Source organism: Castor canadensis, chromosome 14 (genome assembly GCF_047511655.1).
Source record: "Castor canadensis chromosome 14, mCasCan1.hap1v2, whole genome shotgun sequence".
In the NCBI taxonomy this organism is placed as follows: Eukaryota; Metazoa; Chordata; class Mammalia; order Rodentia; family Castoridae; genus Castor; species Castor canadensis.
In genome coordinates, this window is record NC_133399.1 from 21,678,342 (window position 1) to 21,699,415 (window position 21,074).

The window sequence follows — 21,074 nt, forward strand, 5'->3', positions numbered from 1 at the left end:
CTGGATTTGTCCAGAATAAAGGAATTTCCGACGACACAGGATTTTGAGGGCTAAGATTAGAAATTCCAGGCAGGTTGATCGTCCCATTGATAACTCACTGTTTACTGGCTGCCCCCTCGCTTCCCTGAGCCCAGGGATGGCCTCGAACTGAAATCCTCCTAAACTCTGCCTCCTGCGTACCTAGGATTACAGGCCTGAGTCACCGACGCCAAGCAATCCTCAAACATTCTTGGTCTCTGTGGCCAGGCTGGCTGAGGTTACGAAAGCAGAGCTGGGGTGGTTGGAGCAGGCGGGGGAACTGGGGGGGGGAGAAGGGGGGGCAAGGGGACTGGCTGGCCTGTCCTCACCACTCCATCCGGCCGCCTGCCTCCCCAGGGCGGGGAAGGGGTGGGCCAGCTGTGTGTGTCGAGGGGTAGCCTATACTGAGAGATGGAGGACGGTGGCAGCCACAGTGAAGGCTCCAGGAGGTGACCAGCTGGCTTGCATTAAAAGCCCTGGCTGGCAGCTTGGGCCAGAAGGCAGAGCCAGGCCGGCAATGGTAAGGTGGGGCCGGGAGGGCGGGGGGGTGTCTGAGGGTAGAGACTGCCTGGTCCCCCTGCCTGGCTCTGCCCACTGGCTAGTGCCAGCAATGGCTGCCCCCCCTCCAGCCCCTCCCTGGATGAGGGATGCTATGTTTCCATGACGACCCCAAGCCTGGTCTGGGGGCTGCTGACCCCTCCCTCCACCCCCCAGCAGCTAAGCCTGCTGCTGCTGCTGCTGTTGCTGCCGCCGGGCCACCTGCCCACCCTTGTCCTTGAGGACCCCACCTTCCCCCACCTGGGGGAGAGCTCGCAGCCCCCACCCCGGGCCTGTCCCTGGCGCTGCTCCTGTCCCCAGGTGGACACCGTGGACTGCGCCAACCTGGACCTGCAGGTGTTCCCCAACAACATCACCAAGGCTGCTCGGTACCTCAAACTGCAGGTGGGGGCCTAGGGCCAGAGGGGAGGGGACCTGGGGGGACGGGTGGCGATGGAGTGGGGGTGGGGTCCACCTGCCGGAGGAGAACATGGCCTTGATGTCAGGTGGAGTTGGGGGGAGAGATACCAGGAATGGGAACAGTTAAGGGTTTGAAGATTATGGGGTCTCTTGGGGTCAGAGTGACGTCACATTTGGGGACACCTGTTGGGATGTTGGGGAGCCTAATGTCTTGGCAGTTGGGGGCACTGATTGTGGGATCACGAGGTCCTTGAAGTCAGGGGTGTGAGTGCCCCACTCCCTGCACCTCACCCTGCAGAACAACCAGCTCCAGGAGTTACCCTACAATGAGTTGTCCCGCCTCAGTGGCCTGCAGACCCTGGACCTGCACGGCAACCTCATTTCCTCCGAGGGTGAGGGCTTGGGTGGGAGGGGACCGTCCCTGCCTGCCGGGCTGCGGGTAGCTCTGTGGCGGTTCCCAGAACGGCACTTTGCTGAGTATGCTGGAAACTTGGGGGCTGGGGGGGGGCTGCGGCTTTTGAGCAGGAACAGGGTGGGGGGGGAGGGCAGGAGGACCTGAATGCCTGGGAGCTTCTGCAAGTCCCCAGCCCTCAGCCCTGGGGTGCTGAAAGCACAGTCCTGCACCCCCAGGCCTGGGGTCCCCTCACCACCCTCATCCTCCCCCACCCCCTGCTCCCAGGCCTGCCCGATGAGGCCTTTGAGTCGCTTCCCCAGCTCCAGTACCTCTATGTGGCCCACAACAAGGTGAGTTCCAGCCCAGAGAGGGTGCAACCTGGCCAGGTCACACAGCACTGGGACCCAGGCACATAGGGCACGGGGCGGGGGGGGCGGGGAGGAGGGGAGATATGAGGCTGTCACTCTCACAGCTCTCCATGGCACCCCAATTCCTGCCCCGCTCCCTGCGTGTTGCGGACCTGGCCGCCAACCACGTGATGGAGATTTTCCCGCTCACCTTTGGAGAGAAGCCAGCGCTCAGGTAGCCCTGGGTGGCAGCCCATGCCCATGACAGGGGACCCAGACACATGCTGAGGGCTGATGGGGCCTGATCCTGCCCTGGGGGGTCTGGGGGAACCTAGTCCTGTTTCTGGGGTCAGAGGATACAGTTCTGGGGGTCAGGGTGAGCACACTTGTGTTCTGGTGGCCAGAGGGGGACCACTATGTTCTGGGGGGTCCGAGGGGGTCCTGGTCCTGCACCAGGGACCCTGAGGGGAATACAGTGCACACACCAGGTGGCTGCCCCTAGGGTGTGGATGGGCCTGGGGGAGTGCAGAAGTTGGAGTGCAAGCTGCTGAGGGCCTGTCTCCCCTCAGGTCTGTGTACCTCCACAACAACCAACTGAGCAACGCTGGCCTGCCACCTGATGCCTTCCAGGGCTCCGAGGCTGTCACCACCCTCAGTCTCTCCAGCAACCGGCTCACCTACCTGCCACCCAGCCTGCCCGCCTCGCTCGAGCGGCTCCACCTGCAGGTGCCCTGCATCTCCTCAGCCTCTTCCCTGTCCCCATCTGAACCGGGCCCCCCTTTCTGTCCTGTGGGACCCCTCTGCCTCCTCCCTTCCATACTTCCAACTCACCCCAGTGCCAGAAAGTACTTTTCCCTCAGTTTCTTTGTAGCCCAGGCTGGCCTCAAACTTGTGATCCTCCAGGCTCAGCCCCCAGAGTGCTGGGATTACAGGCGTGCACCGTGATGCCTGGCCATAACTACCTTTATCCCCCTTTCCTTTCAATTTCTTCCACTGCCTTGCTCAAGGGAGATGAGCTCCTTGGCCCTCAGTCAAGAGCCTTCGGTGGCTTCCAGCTCCCCTCTCTTCCAAACCCTCAGACTCATTCTCTTCTCCTTTTTCCAGAACAACCTCATCTCCAAGGTGCCTCGGGGAGCCCTGAGCCGCCAGACCCACCTCCGTGAGCTCTACCTGCAGCACAACCTGTTGACCGACAGTGGCCTGGACGCCACCACATTCAGGTGGGTCTGGCGACAGGGTTGGAAGGGTGTGATGGTTGCAGCCCTGTGGTAGTAGCAGGGCTAAATATTTACAGTCTGGGATCCCAACCTTCGGTCCCCTTCCCAACCCAAGGCTTCATTTGTGAGTGCCAACTGTATACTGGGCTTGCCTGTGTGCGTACCAGCTATCACTGTATGCCAGGGATATCTTGCAGATGTCTTTGTCCCCCACTGCTTTGTACTGGTTTCAGTAATTATTCAGCATCACAGCTGCCACCACTTGCCTTCTTCTTTACTCCCTCCTTTCCTTCCTCTTTTTTTTTTTTTTGGTGATACTTGGATTTGAACTCAGGACTTCATGCTTTCAAAACAGGTGCTCTACCACTTGAGCCACACCTCCAGTCCATTTTGCTCTATTTTGGAGATGGGATCTCGGGAGTTATTTGCCTGGGCTGGCCTCAAACTTTGATCCTCCTGATCTCAGCCTCTCAAGCAGCTAGGATTACAGATAGGAGACACTGGCACCCAGCTCTTTGTTCGTTTTTGACATAGGCTCTCACTAACTTTGCACACACTAGCCTTAAACTCTAGACCCTCCTGTTCCTGCCTCCTGAGTGGCTGGGATTACAAGCATGTGCACTGTACCCAGCTGTCATATCCACTTCTGTCCTGGTCACCCCTACAGCTAATCCTCAGGCTGGAACTCTCTCTGTGCACCCCACCTTTGGCTCCCACCTAGTTCTCTCACCCATCACTCCCGGAGTTGAAGTCTCCAGTCACTCACCCCACAATCCACCCTGCCCCTCTGAGTGCCCAGCCCGACGCCCACCCTCTCTGCCTCCAGCAAGCTGCGCAGCCTGGAGTACCTGGACCTGTCCTACAACCTGCTGACCACTGTGCCTGCCGGCCTGCCCCGGACTCTGGCCGTGCTGCACCTGGGCCGGAACCGCATTCGGCAGGTGGAGATGGAGCAGCTGCGGGGCGCGCGGGGCCTGCGCTACCTGTTGCTCCAACACAATGAGCTGGGGACCTCGGGGCTGCCCGCCAGGGCACTGCGGCCACTGCGGGACCTGCACACGCTGCATCTCTACAGCAACAGGCTGGACCGTGTGCCCCGGGGGCTGCCCCGCCGCCTGCAGGCCCTGGTAATGCTGCACAATCGTGTGGCCACGCTGGATGCCCGGGACCTGGCCGCGACCCCCGACCTGGCCGAGCTCAACCTGGCCTACAACCGCCTGGTCAGCGCCCGTGTGCACCGCCGTGCCTTCTGCCGGCTGCGTGCCCTGCAGAGCCTCGACCTGACCGGCAACCAGCTGACGCGGCTGCCCACGGGCCTCCCCACCAGCCTCCGGGTCCTGAGGCTGCAACGCAACCAGCTGCGTGCCCTGGAGCCCGAGCCGCTGGCTGGCCTGGACCAGCTGCGGGAACTCGGCCTGGCACACAACCGGCTCCGTGTTGGTGACATTGGGCCTGGCACCTGGCACCAGCTGCAGGAGCTGAAGGTCAGGGGAAGGCTGGTTAAGCCACACTGACTGGTCTGGGCTGTCCCCAAAGCACCCCACAACCAATGCCTGCCCAATTCCTCCCCAGCTCCAAGGCCCCGTGATGCCACAGAGTTCGCTAGTGGGCAGTCTGGGCTGCACAAGACAGACCCAGTCTCGAGGCCCTTGTCCACACTGTCCCCACCTCCTGATCCTCTGCCCGCACCCCTGCTGCCTCCCTAGGGAAGACCTTGACATCCAGCTGCTTCTGTGCGTTGCACAGCAGTGCAGCTGGACACAGGACACAGCTCCTGTTCCTCCCCGCGTGCACTGAGGGTAAATGATGAGCGTGTTAGACAGCCATGAGGGGAGCCGGGTGTGGTGGTGCACGCCTGTATTCCCAGCACTTGCAGCCTGGGCTGCATACTGAGATCCTGTCTCCAGCCCCATCCCCCCGCCAAAATGGTGATGAGGACTTTCGAGGATATGTGAATACTGAGTGATGTTGAATTGTGTGGGACCCCACTTGCCCTAGGAAGGGACTCAGTTTACCTCCACGAAGGAAAGGGATTTGGTGACCATGAGGGGACAAAGGGGATGGGGCAGAAGGTCCAGGCTGGGCATAGAGGACAGGGAGGGAGGAGGCGGAGGCTTGCTGATCCAGGTGGCCTGGGGCTGCCATGATGCCATCTTTGCCCCCCGCCAGGTGCTGGACCTGAGCCACAATGAGCTGTCCTTTGTGCCTCCCGACCTGCCCGAGGCCCTGGAGGAGCTGCACCTGCAGGGCAACCGCATCAGTCACGTGGGGCCCGAGGCCTTCCTCAGCACACCCCACCTGCGCGCCCTCTTCCTCAGGTGTGGGGAGGGAGGAGGGAAGAGGTGAGGGTAGGGATGGGGAGGGGACAGGGCAGGATGGCGGTGGCCAGGGGCCACCATCCTCACACTCGCCTCCCCGTGCAGGGCTAACAAGCTACATATGACAAGCATCTCGGCCGAGGCCTTCCTGGGGCTCACACACCTGCGTGTGGTGGACACGGCCGATAACCCAGAGCAGGTGCTGGTTACACTGCCACCCTCGGCGTCACAACAGCTGCGAGCAGGGGGCTCCTGAAGTGGAGGGGCCCAGCGGGGCAGCTTGGAGCCCTGGGACTCCTTTGGCTGCAGACTAAGGAGGCAGGGTCCACCCAGGGCCTCGGGGACTGGAGCTGGGCAAGGCACTGGGACCCAGCAACACCTGTCCCTGGGAGGGACACAAGCATGCAGCTGAAGCTCCAGCTCACAGAGCATGTCCCCACCTGCTGCAGAGGGACACAGTGACAATAAAGGCTTGGCCTTTCCAGCCTTACCGAGGACAGGCTCCCGTGGGGGCTCTCCCTGTACCCCGCCCCACAGCCTCGTCGTAAGGCTTCTGTACTCCCAGGTCACAACAGAGGCTCTAGGATGCTAAGGGAGGATCTGCCAATGTGGGCCAAGTCTGGTGGCCAGTGAGCAACAGGACTGGATTCTGAGGTCCCAAGACACAAGGGTCAGTGAACAGCAGCACACCTGACCCACCCTTGTCATGTAAGCCAAATCTCCCAATCATTCCAGGCCACCCCCTGGAGAATCAGGGCGACAGATGGGGGATGGTCAGGAGCGTCCCATCCCGCACAGCAAGCATTCCAGTGGAACATACCCTTCGTGGGTCACAACCTCCCCAGTGCCTTTTCCTCCCCTGGGGGGCTGGGCAGGTGGGGAGACTCAGCCTGGCCAAGGGCCACAGCAAGAAACACACCAGGCATGGTGTCACACGCCTGTAATCCCAGCTACTTGGGAGGCTGAGATGGGGAGGGCAGCCTGGGTAAATAGCTCTCAAGACTCCATCTCCAAAATAATAAGACCAAAATGGACTGGAGGTGTGGCTCAAGTGGTAGAGCACCTGTTTTGCAAGCATGAAGCCCTGAGTTCAAACCCCAGTCCCACCAAAAGAAAAAAAAAAAGACATGACAAAGCCAAGCTGGTGTGGCCTTGGCTCTTTATTCCATGTCAACCCTGGGGGCTGGCAGGATGCAGCCAGCCTCAGCGGCTTCTTTGGGGTGTGGGAGGATTGTAGGGTTAAGGCCAGGGAAAGACAGGAAGTAAAGTGCTTGTGGGGGCCCGGAGGCTTGGTCCCAGCTCCCCTCCCTGCTCCAGGGCAGGTCAGTGACTGCCCGCCCCTGGGACGTGCAAACAGGACTCTCGGGGCCCACCAGCCAGGCCTGGGCGAGGGGCACAGGCCCTAGTGGTCCCCGCTGCAGAGGCTGTGGCAGGGCTGGGGGCCTGGATGGGACCAAGGCCGGAAGCAATTATCCACTGATTGTCTCCTTGTCTGCTGGGGCCCTGGGAGCTCTTCCTGGTGACAGGGCTGCTGGCCTGCTGTCCAGGGCCGCCTGCTCCACCAGGACCTCACCTGCGGAGCCGCTGCAGCTGGGGAGAAGCTGGGGGTGAGGGGGCTGCAACCACGCATGCACCCCACCCCGCCTCTGGGCCACTCACCTCGTTCTCCACCAGGTTCCGCCTGTACAGCGCCTCCTTGGCGGCCTCCTGCGGGGGCAGGCGGTCAGCAGGCAGTGCCAGGCAGCCCCACCCTCCAGGGACCCCCAGCGCCACCTAGCCAGACCCGGCTCACCCTGCTGCCATCATAGCCCAGGCGCCGGGCGGCCTCGGTGTAGAACTGCAGCTGGCGCTCCAGCTGGGCGATGTACTCTGAAGGACAGGGCAGGGTTCAGAGGCCAGCTGGCTGTTCCCAGTGCCTGTCCCACTAGACGCCCACACTGAGCCCCTAGCCCACTGGACATCTGTCCCCACCCATGACCCCACTGGAACCCTGCCCCAGCCCTACCCCTGTGGATGCTGGCGCCCCCCTGCTCCAGCTGCGCCCTCTGCCACTGGCTGCGCTGCACGATGTCCTGGTACTGCTGGGCCACATCTGGGGGCACCGGCCGCCGCGCCTGCCTCAGAGCCAGGATCTGGAGGAGATGCAGGAACTGTGAGGGCCCTGCCTGGGCCACAGGCCCCCACCCTGCCCTGTAGAGCCCATGTCATGGGTGCCCAACCTTGCGCTCCAGTCGCTCTTGGTCGAAAGCCAGCACGCTGAGGCTGTGCAGGGGTCGTGCTGTCCTAACAAACAGGCAGGGAGGGGGAGAGAAGCTGCAGGGCTGCTCCCCTCCAGCCCCAACAATTCAACAGACACTGAACAGTGGGGGACAAGCAAGGGCCACCCAGCATTGCTGAGCCCACAGCCTAGCAGGGAAAAAGCCTGGTGGTCATGAACGGCTTCCTGGAGGAGGTGATGGCCAAACTGGGATGTGCAGAAGAGCAGGGAGCAACAACAGGTTAGAGTGCTCAGAGCATTAAGACAGACAGAGAAGCCCGGACGCCAGGGAAAAGCAGACATGATGCCGAGCCTGGTGGCCACACCTGTGATCCCAGCACTCAGGAGGCTGAGGCAGGAGGATCACGAGTTTGAGTCCAGGCTGGGCAACATAGGGAGACCCTGCCTCAAAGAATAAAAACAAAAACAAAGCAAGAGAAACAAAAACAGTAGACGTGGCCACGAACCAACAGAAGGGTGCAGGGAAAAAAGGAGGCTGTATGTATTAACACTGATCAGATCACAAAAGGTCTTAAAGATTAAGTAGAGGACTTAAAGTGGATCCTGCAGGAGAGAGGGTGCCAGGAAAGGTTTGAGGCAGGGCAGGGACACTGCCCACTGTGTGCCAGATGGGAAAACTTGTCTTGGGGTACTGAGAGATGATGGGTTCCCTCCGGGGTGGGCTGGCCAGCAACCTACCTGTTCCCTGGATCCCTGGAAGGGGCAGGAACGGGAGGTGCCTTGGCTTTGGGCGCAGTGACCTGCTTCAGGGCAGAGAAGTGGCCCATAAGCGCCACGGCTCCAGGATGGAGCCTCCCTCTCTGGTGCTGTGGACGGGCAGGGCACTCACTGTGGGCATGGGGTCGATGACCAGCCACCTCTCGGTTGTCGTCTCCAGCTGCTGGGCTGTGAGCGGCTCCCGAATCCGGACCATCACCTCCAGCCGGCCCCCTGTGGGCCGGCGACCATCTAGGACCTGGGACAGGATGAGACGGGAGCACTGCTGGGGGGAGCAGCCCAGAGCCGGGATTGGGGAGACGTCACAGGTGACAATGGCAGGAGGTCTGGGGCTCCTGGGGCAGGGCTGGGGCAGAGCGGGGTGCACAGTTGCCCATCGGGCCATTGTCCACCTCTCACCTCAAGGATCTCCCGGACCTCGCAGGCCGTTTCCAGAGCGTCCAGCTTCAGCTGGGCCGTGCCCAGCACCCGGTCAGTCTTGAACAGCCCCCTGTGCGAGGGAGGACAGACGGTGGGACCAGAGTCCCTGCCGCCCTGAGCCTGCCCGCCCACCTGGTGCCCATGGTCGCTCACCCCTTGTGGATCACTTCAAACTTGATGCCTTTGGTCTGAATCGCTCTGCGGAAGCCGCGGTGGCTGCGGTTGATACAGAGTTTGAATTGCTCCTTGAACTCTGCCAGGAAGGAGGGAGCAGGGAGAGGAAGCTGGGTGGGTGGGGGCTGGCCCTAGTTTGCTTTTTGTTTTTTGGTGGTGGTACTGGGATTTGAACTCAGGTCCTTGTGCTTGCTAGGCAGGCATTCTATCACTTGAGCTACACCCAGGCCTGTTGTTTTCAAGTTTGGGTTTGAGACAGGGTCTCCTGCTTTTGTACAGGATAACCTCAAACTATGATCTCACAAAGCAGGGATTACAGACATGCACCACCATGCCCAGCCAGGCCCTGGTCTTTATGTCCCTTCTGCTACAGGGGGCTCGGTGGAGGGGACGCCTCCTGTCCCAACTCACCAGGGGAGTCTGTGTTCTTGATCACGCCGGTCTTGTCTTTCTGGGCTTCCTCCTGTGCCCCGAGAGGAAGCAGGAAAGATCAGGGCCCTGAGTCTGGCCTTGAACTCCCCCCGACTCCACGACTCCCCACGTACCACATTGGGATAAGGAAAGTCAAACCGGATAAAGACATCCAGGTCGCTGGGGGACAGCCCTGTGGGTACAGGAGGGTCAGATCTGGGGAGAGATGTGGATCCCTCCCCCTGCCCGCCACCCCTCACCTGGGGGCGTGGGCAAGTTGATGCACTTCACGACAAACAGCACCATGTCATTGCTGCTGAGTTCGGGGAAGATCCTTTGGGGAGGGCAGGAAGGAAAGAGGCAGGCAGCTCAGCCCCACACCTGCCACCTTCATTTTTTTTCTTTTTCTTTTTGGAGGCACTGGGGTTTGAACTCAGGGTCTAGCACTTGCTAGGCAGGCACTCTACTGCTTGAGCCACTCCTCCAGCCCTTTTCAGACAGGATCTCACTGTGTAGCCCAGATCGGCCTCAGACTAGCAATCCTCCTGCTTCGGTCTCTCGAGTACCTGGTATTATAGATGTGCGTCAGCACGTCTGGCTTGACAGTATTTCTTGAACTCCCTTACTATTCACTGTCTCTTCACTGAACAGTATTTCTTGAGCCCTACTGTATGCAAGCGGTGGGGCCTAGCTGCCGGGAGGGTTTTTCTTTGTTTGGTATTTCCTCAGCACCTGTTATGTGCACACCACTGCCTTAGTGTTGGCTGCTGTACGTCCTTCAGTTTGCTTAGTATTTCTTTTGTTTTTTACATCTTTTGCTCACTTACTATTTCCTGAGTCCTACCAAGCTCCAGGTGGTGCCCTAGCTACTGGGAACACGGAAGTAAATGAGGCAGACCCTGTCCCTGTGCTCAGGAGCCCATAGAGCTGACTGGGCAATGTCTGAAGAGCTAAAAACCACCACCACCAAAATCCAAACACCTCCCTCAGCTCCTATGGGGTCACGTTTTGAAAACGTGTTTTCAAAAAAGAACCTGCTACCATCCCTCATTGTCCTGCTCACGCCTCATGCCGGCACCAGGGCCTTGCACATCACCAGCCACCCAAACTCTTCCCCACAGGCAAGTCCCGTCCCAGTCTCTGGAAGCACAAAGCCCTCTCCCCCACCCAGGGGACACCAGGGCCCTACTTGATGACACTGAAGGTTCTCTGCTCAAAGCGGGCGGCGGGTGAGGGCAGCCCACGGGCGAAGGCTTGCTTCAGAGTGTCCATGCTCCGTTTGCAGTCCTCTGCCAGCTTCTCGAACCTGCAGGTGAAACAGCTGAGCTCAGCTCCCCGGCCCCCAAGCTGGGCAGGGGGTGTGACTGGTTGTGACGGGGTCGGTGCAGGACGCTCACTTGCTGGTCTCGGTGATGTTGCCCAGGTGGGTAAATTGGTTCGAGTGGCTGAGACACATCTGTGGGACAGATAGCAGACGGTGAGTGGTAGCCCTAACTCTGGGGGCACTGGCTGCCCTGGGCAGGCCTTACCTCATGCTGCTGTCTGAGGAGCTTGGTCAGCTCGCCGTAGCGCCGTGCAGCCTCCTGAGACAGGCCTGGGCCTGGCCGCTGCACCAGGGCAAAATCGTCCTTGTTGACCGGGGCAGGTGGCACCTGGGGAGGACAAGGCTCATGGGGAGGACCTGCTGGCTGGCCACCAGCATGTCCACCCAAGGCTCTATAGAAATGTCACCCTCATTGCCACCTTCCCTGCCCACCGATGTTTCCCTTCCCCTGGACTTTCCTCTTCCTTCCCCTGTCTGCCCTGAGGAACCCATCCTCAGTAGTTTGGGCCACTGTTTATAGAGCCCCTACTGTGTAGGCCCTGCTCTGCAGCTGGGGACACAACAGTAAGTAAGAGACTGAAGTCCCTGTGCTTGTGGAATTTTCTCTTGGGGAAAAATGAGTGGCATACAATAGAAATATGAAGTGCTGGGTGTGGTGGTGCATGCCTATAATCCCAGCACTCAGGAGGCTGAGACAGGAGGATTGCAAGTTTGAGGCCAGCCTGGGCCACATAGTGAGACCCTGGGTCAAAAACAAAACAAGCTGGAAGGAACCTGGGCCCCAAGCACTTCCTGTTATTGAGCCTGGCCCACCCTGGGTGACATGCAAGAAACGCGTGTGTCCATTTCAGCTGCTGTCTTTAGCTGAGCCTGGACTCGGACTAATCCACTGCAAGTCACACAGGGGCTCAGGGGCCGGAGCCTGCCTGGTAGACACCAGGAAGGTCACCTTGGCGATGTCCACGGGCAGCCCATTGCGGGAGGCCTCCAGCATGGGCTCCAGCCCCTTGGCCTGGCGCAGGTGCATCTTGGCGCCCTCCACATCATTTTTCTGCTTGGCACGCAGAGCGGCCTGCAGGAGCTGCTTCTTGCGGCCCTCCAGGAAGGCTAGCTGCTGCTGGGCTGTGGGCAGAGGGGCTCTCTGGTGGGTGCCCTGACCATTGTGGTCAGACAGGAAGTCAGGGGGGCGGTGGGGAGGTGGCACTTACCTCTGGTGGATGTGCTCTTGGGGGCTGTTTTGGCTGATCCAGGCTGGGGGGCTCTGGAGGGTGCAGCCTTGGGCTGGGCCGTGGGAGCCACGGGGCTGCTCTGTTGCCAAGGGACAAAAAGAAGTCACAACATTCCCAGTGACGGCAAAGACTCATGCCCAAGGGTCAAGACCCAGCACCAACAAGGACCCATGTCAGCTTCTGACACTTTCAGTTCACTCTCACTGACTGTATCAGTGAGACTATGTCTATGTCCCCTCTATAGATGGGGTACAAAGAGCATCATGGGTGGCCCTGGGCCCTGTGGTCAGGAGAACACAGAGCCAGGATGTGCAGCTGGGCAGTTCCAGTTCTAACCTGGGACCCTCAAGACTTTCCCTTATGTCACCCCCACCTCAGTGCAGGACACAGCTTGTCACACCTTCTTAGGCGCTTCGTCCTCTTCATCCTCCGGGCCTTCGTCCTGGCTGGCCAGCTTCATGGCGGTCTCCAGGACCCCCACCAGGCTCTGCTGGGCAGGCTCAGTGGCCTCCAGGCCCTGGATGGGGGGAAAACCTGGACAGCAGGGCATGGCAGGGCCAGTCAGGAAGGATAATATCTGCACCATCATGGGGAGAGGCAGAGAAGTCTTGGGCCTTTGAGTCTATTTTGTTGGCGGAGTGTTTACGCAGTGCTGGGGATAGAACCCAGGGCCTTGTGCATTCTATGCAAGTGCTGACCACTCGGCAGCACCACCAGCCCCCTGGAGTCCAACTTTCAGTCCAAGAAGAGACTGTCGTGTCCTGTAGACCACTGCCAGCCTCCCTCAGGCCTTGACCAAACCTCCTGGGTGTTCTCTGTGAGCAGGTGTGCTGAGCACTGGAGGAGGCCCTGAGTGGGGATGCTCCAAGGTGACAGGGTCCAGATGCAGAAGAAATTTGCTCTCATAGGGAACCTGGGGGCAGCTCTGAGAACCCTTGGGGGACTTCTAGCCTATTAGGGGAGGCTGAGCAAGTGTCTGGAAAGACAAAAGCTGAGGATGAGGAAGGAGCAAGTGGAACGAAGAAGGGAGAGAGACAGTGGTGGGTGGAGGAACCAGCTCTCCAAAAGGATGGCCTGATTTTGTGCTTTGACCCATTTCCCTGGTGTAAACACTCCTGGTATGATGGACTTCGAGCCTGCAAAACTCCTCAATGGGCAGCCATCGGGGTCCCTGAGCCTGCCCTGGAGATGGACAGCGCAGGCCAACCCAGGGTGGGAGCCAGAGTGAAGCCTATCTGGGGATAACAGCAGCAGGGTGGGTGCTGGGCCAGTGCTAGGGGGGCCAAGAGGGGTGGGAGTCTGGCCTACAGTCAAGGCTTGATGGGGAGTGGGGCACAGCAGAAGGGTGGAGCGCTAGGGGTGGGGCAAACGGCCAAGGCTGGGTGGGAGCTGGGGTGGGGCCTACCTGGGGGCACCGGCAGCTCAGCCACATCCACTGCTCGGCCGGCCTTGTGTGCCCGGGTGGCATCTTGGTATTGCTGCAGGCCACACAGGTTGAGTTAGGGCCACAGGGGAGAAGGCCCTGGGAGCTGCCACCTGGCCCCCCACGCACCTTGACTATTCGCTCGTGCATGCGCGCCTTCCGCTGGTCTCCCTTGGCCTTGGCCTGGGCTGCAGCTACCTGGTATCGCTCCATCCGCTGCTCCAGTGCCTCCAGGAGGGTCCGTGGAGGTCGGGGAACCTCTGAACAGGAAGGGGTGGGGGCGGGTTAAGGGCCCAGGGGAGAGGGGACAGTATTGCCTCGGCCTTCCCATCCCAGAAGGTCCCAAGTGGCCTACCTGATGAGACAGGTACCGAGGCAGGTGTTGGAGGCTGCGGTGTTGGTGATGGGGGCTCTGAGGACAGGTGGTCTGGGGACAGAGAGGTCCAGGCTAGTGAAGGGCTTGCTTGGTGACCCCCTGCCTCCCACCCAGGACTGTCCTGTCCTTAGTCCTGACCAATGGGACAACAGCAGCAGCCAGAACTTAGCCAAGCCATCTGGGAGGGAGGTGTCCTTACCAGGTGGAGGGGGCAGACCAGACAGGTCCACCGGCTCCCCTCGGCTCAGGGCCTCCAAGATGGCATCAAAACTCTGAAAGAAGGAAGGAGATAGGGAAGGAAGCTGTAGCTGGGGACCACGACTCGGTGAAGAGTCTCCATACCCTGCCTGCTGACAGAGGACTCCTGGCTCTAACCCTTCCATGAACCATCTTTCTCCATCCTCTTCTGATACATACACCCAGTTTACAGAGGAGGTAAACTGAGGCTCCAAAACATACAGCTCACTAGAGCTAAGGAGTGACCAGGCCAGGATTCAAACTTGGGGGGGATCTGCCTCCCACTGTTGGGGGCGTTCTGCCCTCTCCCTCCTGCCCTGTCTGTCAGTCTGGACAGCACCTTGGCCACACGGAAGTGTCTGGCAGCGGTGGCGGTATCTCCCTGCTGCTTGGCATGGAGGGCAGCCAGTTTGTATTCCCGTTGGCGGCTCTGCAGCTGGGCCAGGGGGGTGCAGGGGCCTGGAAGAGAGAACCAGTTGTCAGACGCCTCCAAGGCCCAGGCCAATTTCAAGACACAAATTATTCCTATTCGATTCCCACAAACAAGACTGTTCTGGATCCATTTTATTGATGGGAAAACTGAGGTGCAGATGATGCCTCCCTAAGATCACATGGCTGCCGATGGCACAATGACCTGGAAGGCTCTGGAGCCACTAGACCTTGGTCCCCAAAATCCTGGAAAACCTTTTGGACCCTTACACACTGTTAAGTCAACAGTTGTCATTCTTCATCTTAAGCTTAAAAGGTAGCTGACGTGGTTGTTCGTGGTGTCTACAAATATTGACGTTTTTAAAAAGAAAACCAAGGCTAGCAGAGTGGTTCAAGTGGTGGAGCTCCTGCCTGGCAAGCATGAGGCCATGACTTCAAACCCGAGTGCCACCAAAACAAAACCAAGAAATCACTATTTTGTATTTTTTTTCTCCTTTGGAGGAGGGTGTTCCACTGGGGACAGAACCCAAAGCCTCACACAGGCTGGGCAAATGCTCTACCACTGAGCTGTGCCCCCAGTCCTGACACCACACTTTCAAATCCAATGTATTTTAGCTGCCATGGTGGTTTGAAATTCACCAACACCCTCTTCTTATTTTGTTCCATTTTTTGAAACTGTGGGAAAATACACATAACCATCTTTTCCTTTTAATTTTTTTTTATTTTGGTGGCTTTGAACTCAGGGCCTGGCACTTGCTGCACAGGCAGTCTACCACGAGCCATGTCCCAGACATTTTTTTTGTGTGTGTGGTACCGGGACTTGAACTCAGGGCCTACACCTTGAGCCACTCTACCAGCCCTATTTATTGTGAAGGGTTTTTCGAGATAGGGTCTCGCAGAACTATATACCCAGGCTGGCTTCGAACTGCAATCCTCCTGATCTCTGCCTCCTGAGTGGCTAGGATTATAGGGGTGAGTCACCAGTGCCCAGCTCTTTTTTTGGTGGTAGTGGGCCTCACACTTGCTAGCCTTGTACTCTACCACTTGAGCCACTCTGCCAGCCCTCCTCCCTTTTTTAAGACCAAATAATATTGTATGTTTGCCCACACTTTGTGCACCCCCACAAAGGTGGTCTATGGAGAGCCCACCCAGATCCTGGGTCACACTCACCACCTACCCGGGGGCTTGGCCGAGCCTGGGGAAGAGGCAGGGGCAGTGGCTGGAGGGCCTTCCAGGATGACCCTAGGCTCCAGGGCTGGCAGGCTGGTGGGGGCTGGCTGGGGAGGTGCCGGGGTGTGGCTTGGTGTGGCTGCTGAGGTCCTCCCTACAGCCACAGGTGGTGGGATGTCCCCTTCGTCAATGGAGTTGCCCTTCCGGACGGAGGCCAACAGGTTTTCTAGTGTCTGAAACAGGCAGGGCGTGGGTTCAGGAAAGGAAGGACACTTGGCACTCCTGGGGGCTGGTGTGGGGTCCTGCACCCTACCCTCTGCCCCTCACCTTGAGCCCGCGATCATAGCGTCTCATCTTGGCGCTGTCCCCGGCTTGCCTGGCGCTCTCAATGGCCAACTGGTAGAGGGCCAGCCTCTCCTGCAAGGTGCCTTCCACCTCTGTGGGGGGGGCTGCGAGCTTTGGCTGTGGGAGGGGCCAGAGCACTGTGTGGGTGGTGGCCCACCTCAACCAACACATCCCAGTATGGACTCATCATCCCTGGCCCAGCCTCCCTCAGCCCAGCAGGGCAGAAATCCCAGTCTCTGTGGCGGGAACTGGGACTCTGCGGTTTCATGCCACTGACAGGGACAAAGGTGACCCCTGGACCCCAAGCTGGGTGGGGCACAGCAGGAGGGATACCTGGGCCACAGGTGGAGGGGGCTCCGAAGCCTTTTGCTCATCTCCCAGGACCTCATTCAGTTCTGCCTGTGAGGACACATGGCCAGGGTGAGGTCTGATGGGATGGGGACAGGGTCAATGAGAGACCACCCTCCCCCACAACGCCTGAGGACTCACCAGCAGGTCATCATCAGCTTCCACGTCGTCCTCATCTGTCCCTTCCTCCTCCTCCTCATCCGGGTCTCTCATGCACAGCCTGGCCATCTTCTCGATGGCTTCCATGGGCAGGGGACCTGGTGGCAGGGGAGATCCCAGCTAGACCAGGATTCCCCAAGTGTCCCAGCCTCCCACCCCGGACATCTGGGGCCTTGAAGAATGGGACCACCAGCAATGGGGCAGCAGCCTCTTCCCCTGGCCCTCCAGGGCACCCCACTGTCTTCAAGCCCTCCCTCTTCTGCCTGTGCACTCCCAACACCCAACTCCCTGTGCTTATCTCTTTGTTATCCAGCCTCCGTTCTGGGGCCAGGCATCCTGAGTACAGCCCTGCACCTTTCTCACTGTGCAACCTTGGGCAAGTCGCTTCCCCTCTCTGGACCTGTTTCCCATGTGTTAACATGGGAATAACATTCCTCACAGGTAGGTTGTGGGGGCTAGAGGGCAAGGAAGGTCTTAGACCAGCGTACAGTACTCCCCTCTTATGCACAGAGGATTTGTTCTGAGACCCTCCTCCCCCTGTACCAAGACCCTCTGGATACCGTGTGATTTCCTTCGTGCCCAGCAGTGTAAGACATAGAAGCAGAGTCCACCTGTCCTCCCATGGTTTCTTTGCTTCCCCATTCTTGCACTTTGGGGCCATTACTAAGTAAAACAAGGGCTACTTGAACACAAGCACTGTGATATTGAGAGAGTTGGTCTGGTACCTTCGATGGCTACTGTTACTTGCAGGTAGCCTATACAGGGTGGACACACTGAGCAAAGGAATAAATCGAAACCCAGACACGACGGTGCACCATTTCATCCTGCTACCTAGAATGGCGTGCAATTGAGTTTATGATTTATTTGTTTCTGGAATTTTCCATTTAATATTTTCAGACTGTGGTTGACTGTGGGTGACTGAGACCACAGAAAGCAACAGCAACACCATGAGTGGGGAATGGAGGGTCTATTATACTGTTGGAATTTTGACATTCACACTATCGTCATTATTTGAGGTAGCTACATTCCGTAAGGTTCTATAAGAGACTGAATTAGGCTGGGCATGGTGGCTCATGTGTGCAATCCCAGCTATTCAGGAGGTGGAGATCAGGAGGATTGCAATTCAAGGCCAGCCTGTGCAAAAAGTTAGCCAGACCCCAACTCAACAAGTGAATCCAGTGTGATGGTGCACACCTGTGATTCCAGCTTTGTGGAGTTATAGGTAGGAGAATTGCTGCCTGAGGCCACTGGAGCAAAAAGCACAAGATTCTCTCTGAAAAATAACCTAAAGCAAAAAGGGGCTGGGGACATGGCTCAAGTGGTAGAGTGCTTGCCTAGCAAATGCAAGGGCCCTGAGTTCAAATACCAGTATCACCAAAAAAAATGGGAGGAGGGACTGAATTAGTGACTACTGGACCACAGCAGGAATGAGAAAACTCAGGCTCAAGTTCACATGAGCCTTGACTCACTTTTTTTTTTTTTTTCGTGAGTTTTCTTTTTTTGCTGGGGTTTGAACTCAGGGCTTCACACTTGCAAACCAGGTGGTCTACCTTTTAAGCCACACCAGTCCATTTTCTCTGGTTATTTTGAAGATGGGGTCTTGTGAACTATTTGCCCGGGCCAGCCTGGAACCGTGATTCTCCATATCTCAGCCTCTCAAGTAGCTGGGATTTCAGGTGTGAGCCACCACATCTGGCCTAGTCACAACATTAACAGCTGATAAATACACACCCTTGCTTTTTGAGTGTTTCTGTTTAAAGACACCTTATGATAGATATTGGTTACTATTTAACACTGAACTCGTGGCCAACAGAACTGTAATTCACGCCTAACACATGCATTTTCCACACCAGGCACATCCCAGCCATCTTGAGCTTAGAAACACTCAGCAGCACTTGACCTTTATGCTTCAGGCAATTTTCAACAGTTGAATGACCAATAAAAAGCACAGTGAGAAAAATGTGGCAGCAAACAGACCAGGAAAGGGACTCTTTGTTTACTGTATGAGAACTGAGCAAGAAGGCAGTGTCACCTTCCTGACCTTATGTGCAGGTGGCTCAGACATTCTCTTCGAGTGTCTCTGAATGAATACCAAAGTTCTGCATGTTCTCATTTTGAGGCTACAAATAAATTTTTGTGAGCAAATTCCTAAGTACGAAATCCACAAATAAAGAGGATTGACTGCATTAGGTAAAATGTTAAATTCTGCTCAATCACTAATGAGCCTTCTGCCTCCTCCCATCTACTCCAGGGCCATTATACCTGCTGTGACACCTTCCAAAAAGTCCTCCCCAGTCATTACAAGCCTCTTCCCATTGTGGATGCTTCCTGTGTGACAGGTCTCTCCTTGGCTCTGTGCTTCCCCTACCAGCCCTAATCACGGGATGGCAGGTTGGGTCTGGTGAGAACATGACTTTATTACATGTCACACAACACTTGGGAAGTGCTTTGACTCCTGTGATAGAAGCACATTTATTGTGCCCATTTTACAGGAGGGAAAACCAAGGCCAATACAGGCAATGTGATGAGTAAGTGGCAAGGATGTGACTTAAACCCTCCCAAACATAGTAGTCTATGTTTGACTACTGACTCTGTAACCAGAACATGAACTCTAGGATGACAGGAACCTTGTCTGTTTTGTTTTTTGTTTTGTTTTGTTTTGTTTTTTTGGTGGGACTGGGATTTGAACTCTAGGCATTGTACTTGCAAAGCAAGTGCTCTACCACTTGAGCTGCACCTCCAGTCCATTTTGCTTTGGTTATTTTGGATATGGGGTCTGGCAAATTGTTTACCCAAGCTGGGTTCAAACTGAGATTCTCCCCCATCTACCCAACTGCCCAGTTCTGAAGCCAGCCCACAGCAGAAGATCCCAAACTCTCCCCAAATGTCTTGAGCATCTTACCTTTGCCTTTGAGCTTCTCCAGGGCCTGGGGCTGGCCTCCCACCAAGGCCAAGAACTCAGCCTCCAGTTCCTCATTGTTAACTCCATCCTCAGGAATCATCAGGCCGTCGGGGGACAGGTCAACCAGCAAGCCCAGCTGTGGGAACAGTGAGGGTCCAGTCTGCCCTTGGGAGGTACCACTTGGCCAGAGGCAGCCATGATGGACCCAGAGACCCCATGGAAGAAAGGAACCAAGGTGTCAGGGGTAAGCCATTTTCCTGGGGGATGCCAGGAGACTGAAACAGGCCCAGCATGCAACAGGTGTCCCAGATAGGCCTGGCCCTTTGGCACAGATCAGATGTGGCAAAGGGCAGGTGGATAGACGGAGCTCCCTGCTCTGGACCCATGCCAAGTTCACAGGGCAAGCACACCCTACACCCTGCCCAAAGCAAAGCCAATCTGCACACTTGGGCAATTCCTTCCCGAATCCTCTGCAGACAGGGCATACAGGAGGTTATGGGGCATCAGGAGCAATTAGAGGCTCTGACAAGGGTGGCAGGGGCAGGGGTGGTGCAGTTCAGTGGTGAGTGCTTGCCTAGCATGTGCAACGACCCTGGGGTCCATCCCCTGCACTGCTGTGTAAACCTGTCTTCTTATTTTGGTTAACGACCAATCAAAATGTGATACTATGGACTGGGGTGTGGCTCAAGCGCTAGAACTTGAGGCCCTGAGTTCTAACCCAGGCACCACCAAAATCAAAAACGGGTAATATTATGTTGAATTCTATGAAACTGTCCTGTCAGTCAAAATTGGTAAATAGTGACAATCTGCATGACTCCACCTAACAGGAATAATAGTAACAGTATAATAACATATGTTGAGTGCTGGGTTCTGGCACTTTCCATCAACTATCTCAATGAATCTTCACAAATGTCCTGTGAGGTATGGACTGCCCACTTCACAGAAGAGAAAACTGAGGGCCAGAGTTGTAAAATCAGGAGTCCAATGTGCAAAAGCCAGGAGGGAACTTCCTGTTGGGCAGACTAATATTTGAGCACAAAACTATGTCCTGGGCTCCCTCCAACAAAGGAGCAAACTCCTCCAGGTGTCCGATTTACACTTCACTCTGGCCAGGCTGTTAATCTCTATGACCTTGGGCAGGTGTCCAGCTCTCTGGGCCTCAGTGTCCTCATCTGAGCAATAGGAACAAAGTGTCTGACCTGGCCACGCTGATGCAAGGCTTTGAACAGCAGGTTCGATTGCTGCCCCTCCCTAACCAGCTATTGAAGCAACAGGTGGCCCCGAAACCAGGGCGGGGCGCCAGGAGCTGGGGGTGCCCAAGGCCAGGAGGCCACACTATGGGGGATCAAGCCTCACCTGGAGGGGGCGGGGAAAGGGTTCACCTGGGGGGCGGAGATCGGGCTCCCCTGGGGGGTGAGGCTCTCCCTTGTGGGTAAGAAAGGGGTTCGAGGGGATCCCCCCTTCGGCGGGGGCGTAGGGCGCAGACTCACCTGGCGGGCGGCGGCGGCGCCTCGGCCCGGGGGTCCCGGGGGTCCCTTCCTCTTGTGCATCGTCCAGGCTGGATGCCCAGTCCCCGCGCTTGGCCTTGCTCTGCCTCCTCCCCGGGGGCCTGTCAACGCGCACGCGCCCTTCCTAAGTCCTGCGTCCCTCCTCGGCGGCCGGCGAACGCAAACCCGTCGCTCTCGGTTCTCGGGGTGCCCTCCCCACTTCCGCCTTGGCCTTCAGGCGCCGCCACACCGGAGCACAGACACCGGACTAGCCGGGCCCGCCGCAGAGAAACTACAACTCCCGGCAGGCAGTGCGCGGGTGCGCACGCGCGTGACGATGAGGTGTGGAGGGTGGGGCCACGGGCTACGTGCGAAGGAGGCGGAGCATGCGCAG

The 21,074-nt window shown here is 57.7% G+C and overlaps 2 protein-coding genes across 3 annotated transcripts; one reads left to right on the plus strand and one right to left on the minus strand.

Annotated features, from left to right (window-relative positions):
• Nucleotides 1-415: 415 nt before the first annotated feature.
• Nucleotides 416-6,381, plus strand: Podnl1 (podocan like 1). Its single transcript, XM_074053966.1, has 10 exons — nt 416-538; nt 733-960; nt 1,274-1,367; nt 1,655-1,719; nt 1,842-1,951; nt 2,286-2,442; nt 2,821-2,936; nt 3,760-4,417; nt 5,103-5,251; nt 5,357-6,381. The coding sequence occupies exons 1-10, from the start codon at nt 536-538 to the stop codon at nt 5,505-5,507; spliced, it is 1,731 nt and encodes a 576-aa protein (XP_073910067.1). The 5' UTR covers nt 416-535; the 3' UTR covers nt 5,508-6,381.
• Nucleotides 6,382-6,393: 12 nt separating this feature from the next.
• On the minus strand, nt 6,394-20,990 carry Cc2d1a (coiled-coil and C2 domain containing 1A). Of its 2 annotated transcripts, none has more exons than XM_074053965.1 (29): nt 20,684-20,990; nt 19,194-19,329; nt 16,274-16,389; nt 16,118-16,183; nt 15,767-15,901; nt 15,447-15,672; nt 14,181-14,299; nt 13,803-13,875; nt 13,583-13,654; nt 13,357-13,487; nt 13,210-13,282; nt 12,205-12,338; nt 11,784-11,883; nt 11,525-11,697; nt 10,781-10,903; nt 10,649-10,707; nt 10,441-10,557; nt 9,512-9,585; nt 9,386-9,444; nt 9,252-9,303; nt 8,820-8,919; nt 8,646-8,736; nt 8,359-8,484; nt 8,208-8,269; nt 7,471-7,534; nt 7,257-7,383; nt 7,044-7,120; nt 6,911-6,958; nt 6,394-6,841 (listed from the first exon to the last, which is right to left on the minus strand). In XM_074053965.1, exons 1-29 carry the CDS (start codon nt 20,741-20,743, stop codon nt 6,821-6,823), a joined length of 2,814 nt encoding a protein of 937 aa, XP_073910066.1. In that variant the 5' UTR covers nt 20,744-20,990; the 3' UTR covers nt 6,394-6,820. The 2 variants fall into 2 exon arrangements, with proteins under 2 accessions (XP_073910066.1, XP_020011567.2); XM_020155978.2 differs by having other exon boundaries at nt 8,208-8,272; nt 20,684-20,989.
• Nucleotides 20,991-21,074: the final 84 nt, after the last annotated feature.

Bases quoted from the DNA above. Each gene is read 5' to 3' on its own strand.
- Podnl1 (XM_074053966.1), top strand. The intron at 2,443-2,820 runs GTGCCCTGCATC...TCCTTTTTCCAG, and splicing joins TCGAGCGGCTCCACCTGCAG to AACAACCTCATCTCCAAGGT. The intron at 5,252-5,356 runs GTGTGGGGAGGG...CTCCCCGTGCAG, and splicing joins CTGCGCGCCCTCTTCCTCAG to GGCTAACAAGCTACATATGA.
- Cc2d1a (XM_020155978.2), bottom strand. From the start codon at position 20,743: ATGCACAAGAGGAAGGGACCCCCGGGACCCCCGGGCCGAGGCGCCGCC. The intron at 11,884-12,204 runs GTGTGACAAGCT...CCTTGGCAACAG, and splicing joins AGGACGAAGCGCCTAAGAAG to AGCAGCCCCGTGGCTCCCAC. The intron at 8,485-8,645 runs GTGAGAGGTGGA...ATCCTGTCCCAG, and splicing joins AGGTCCGGGAGATCCTTGAG to GTCCTAGATGGTCGCCGGCC.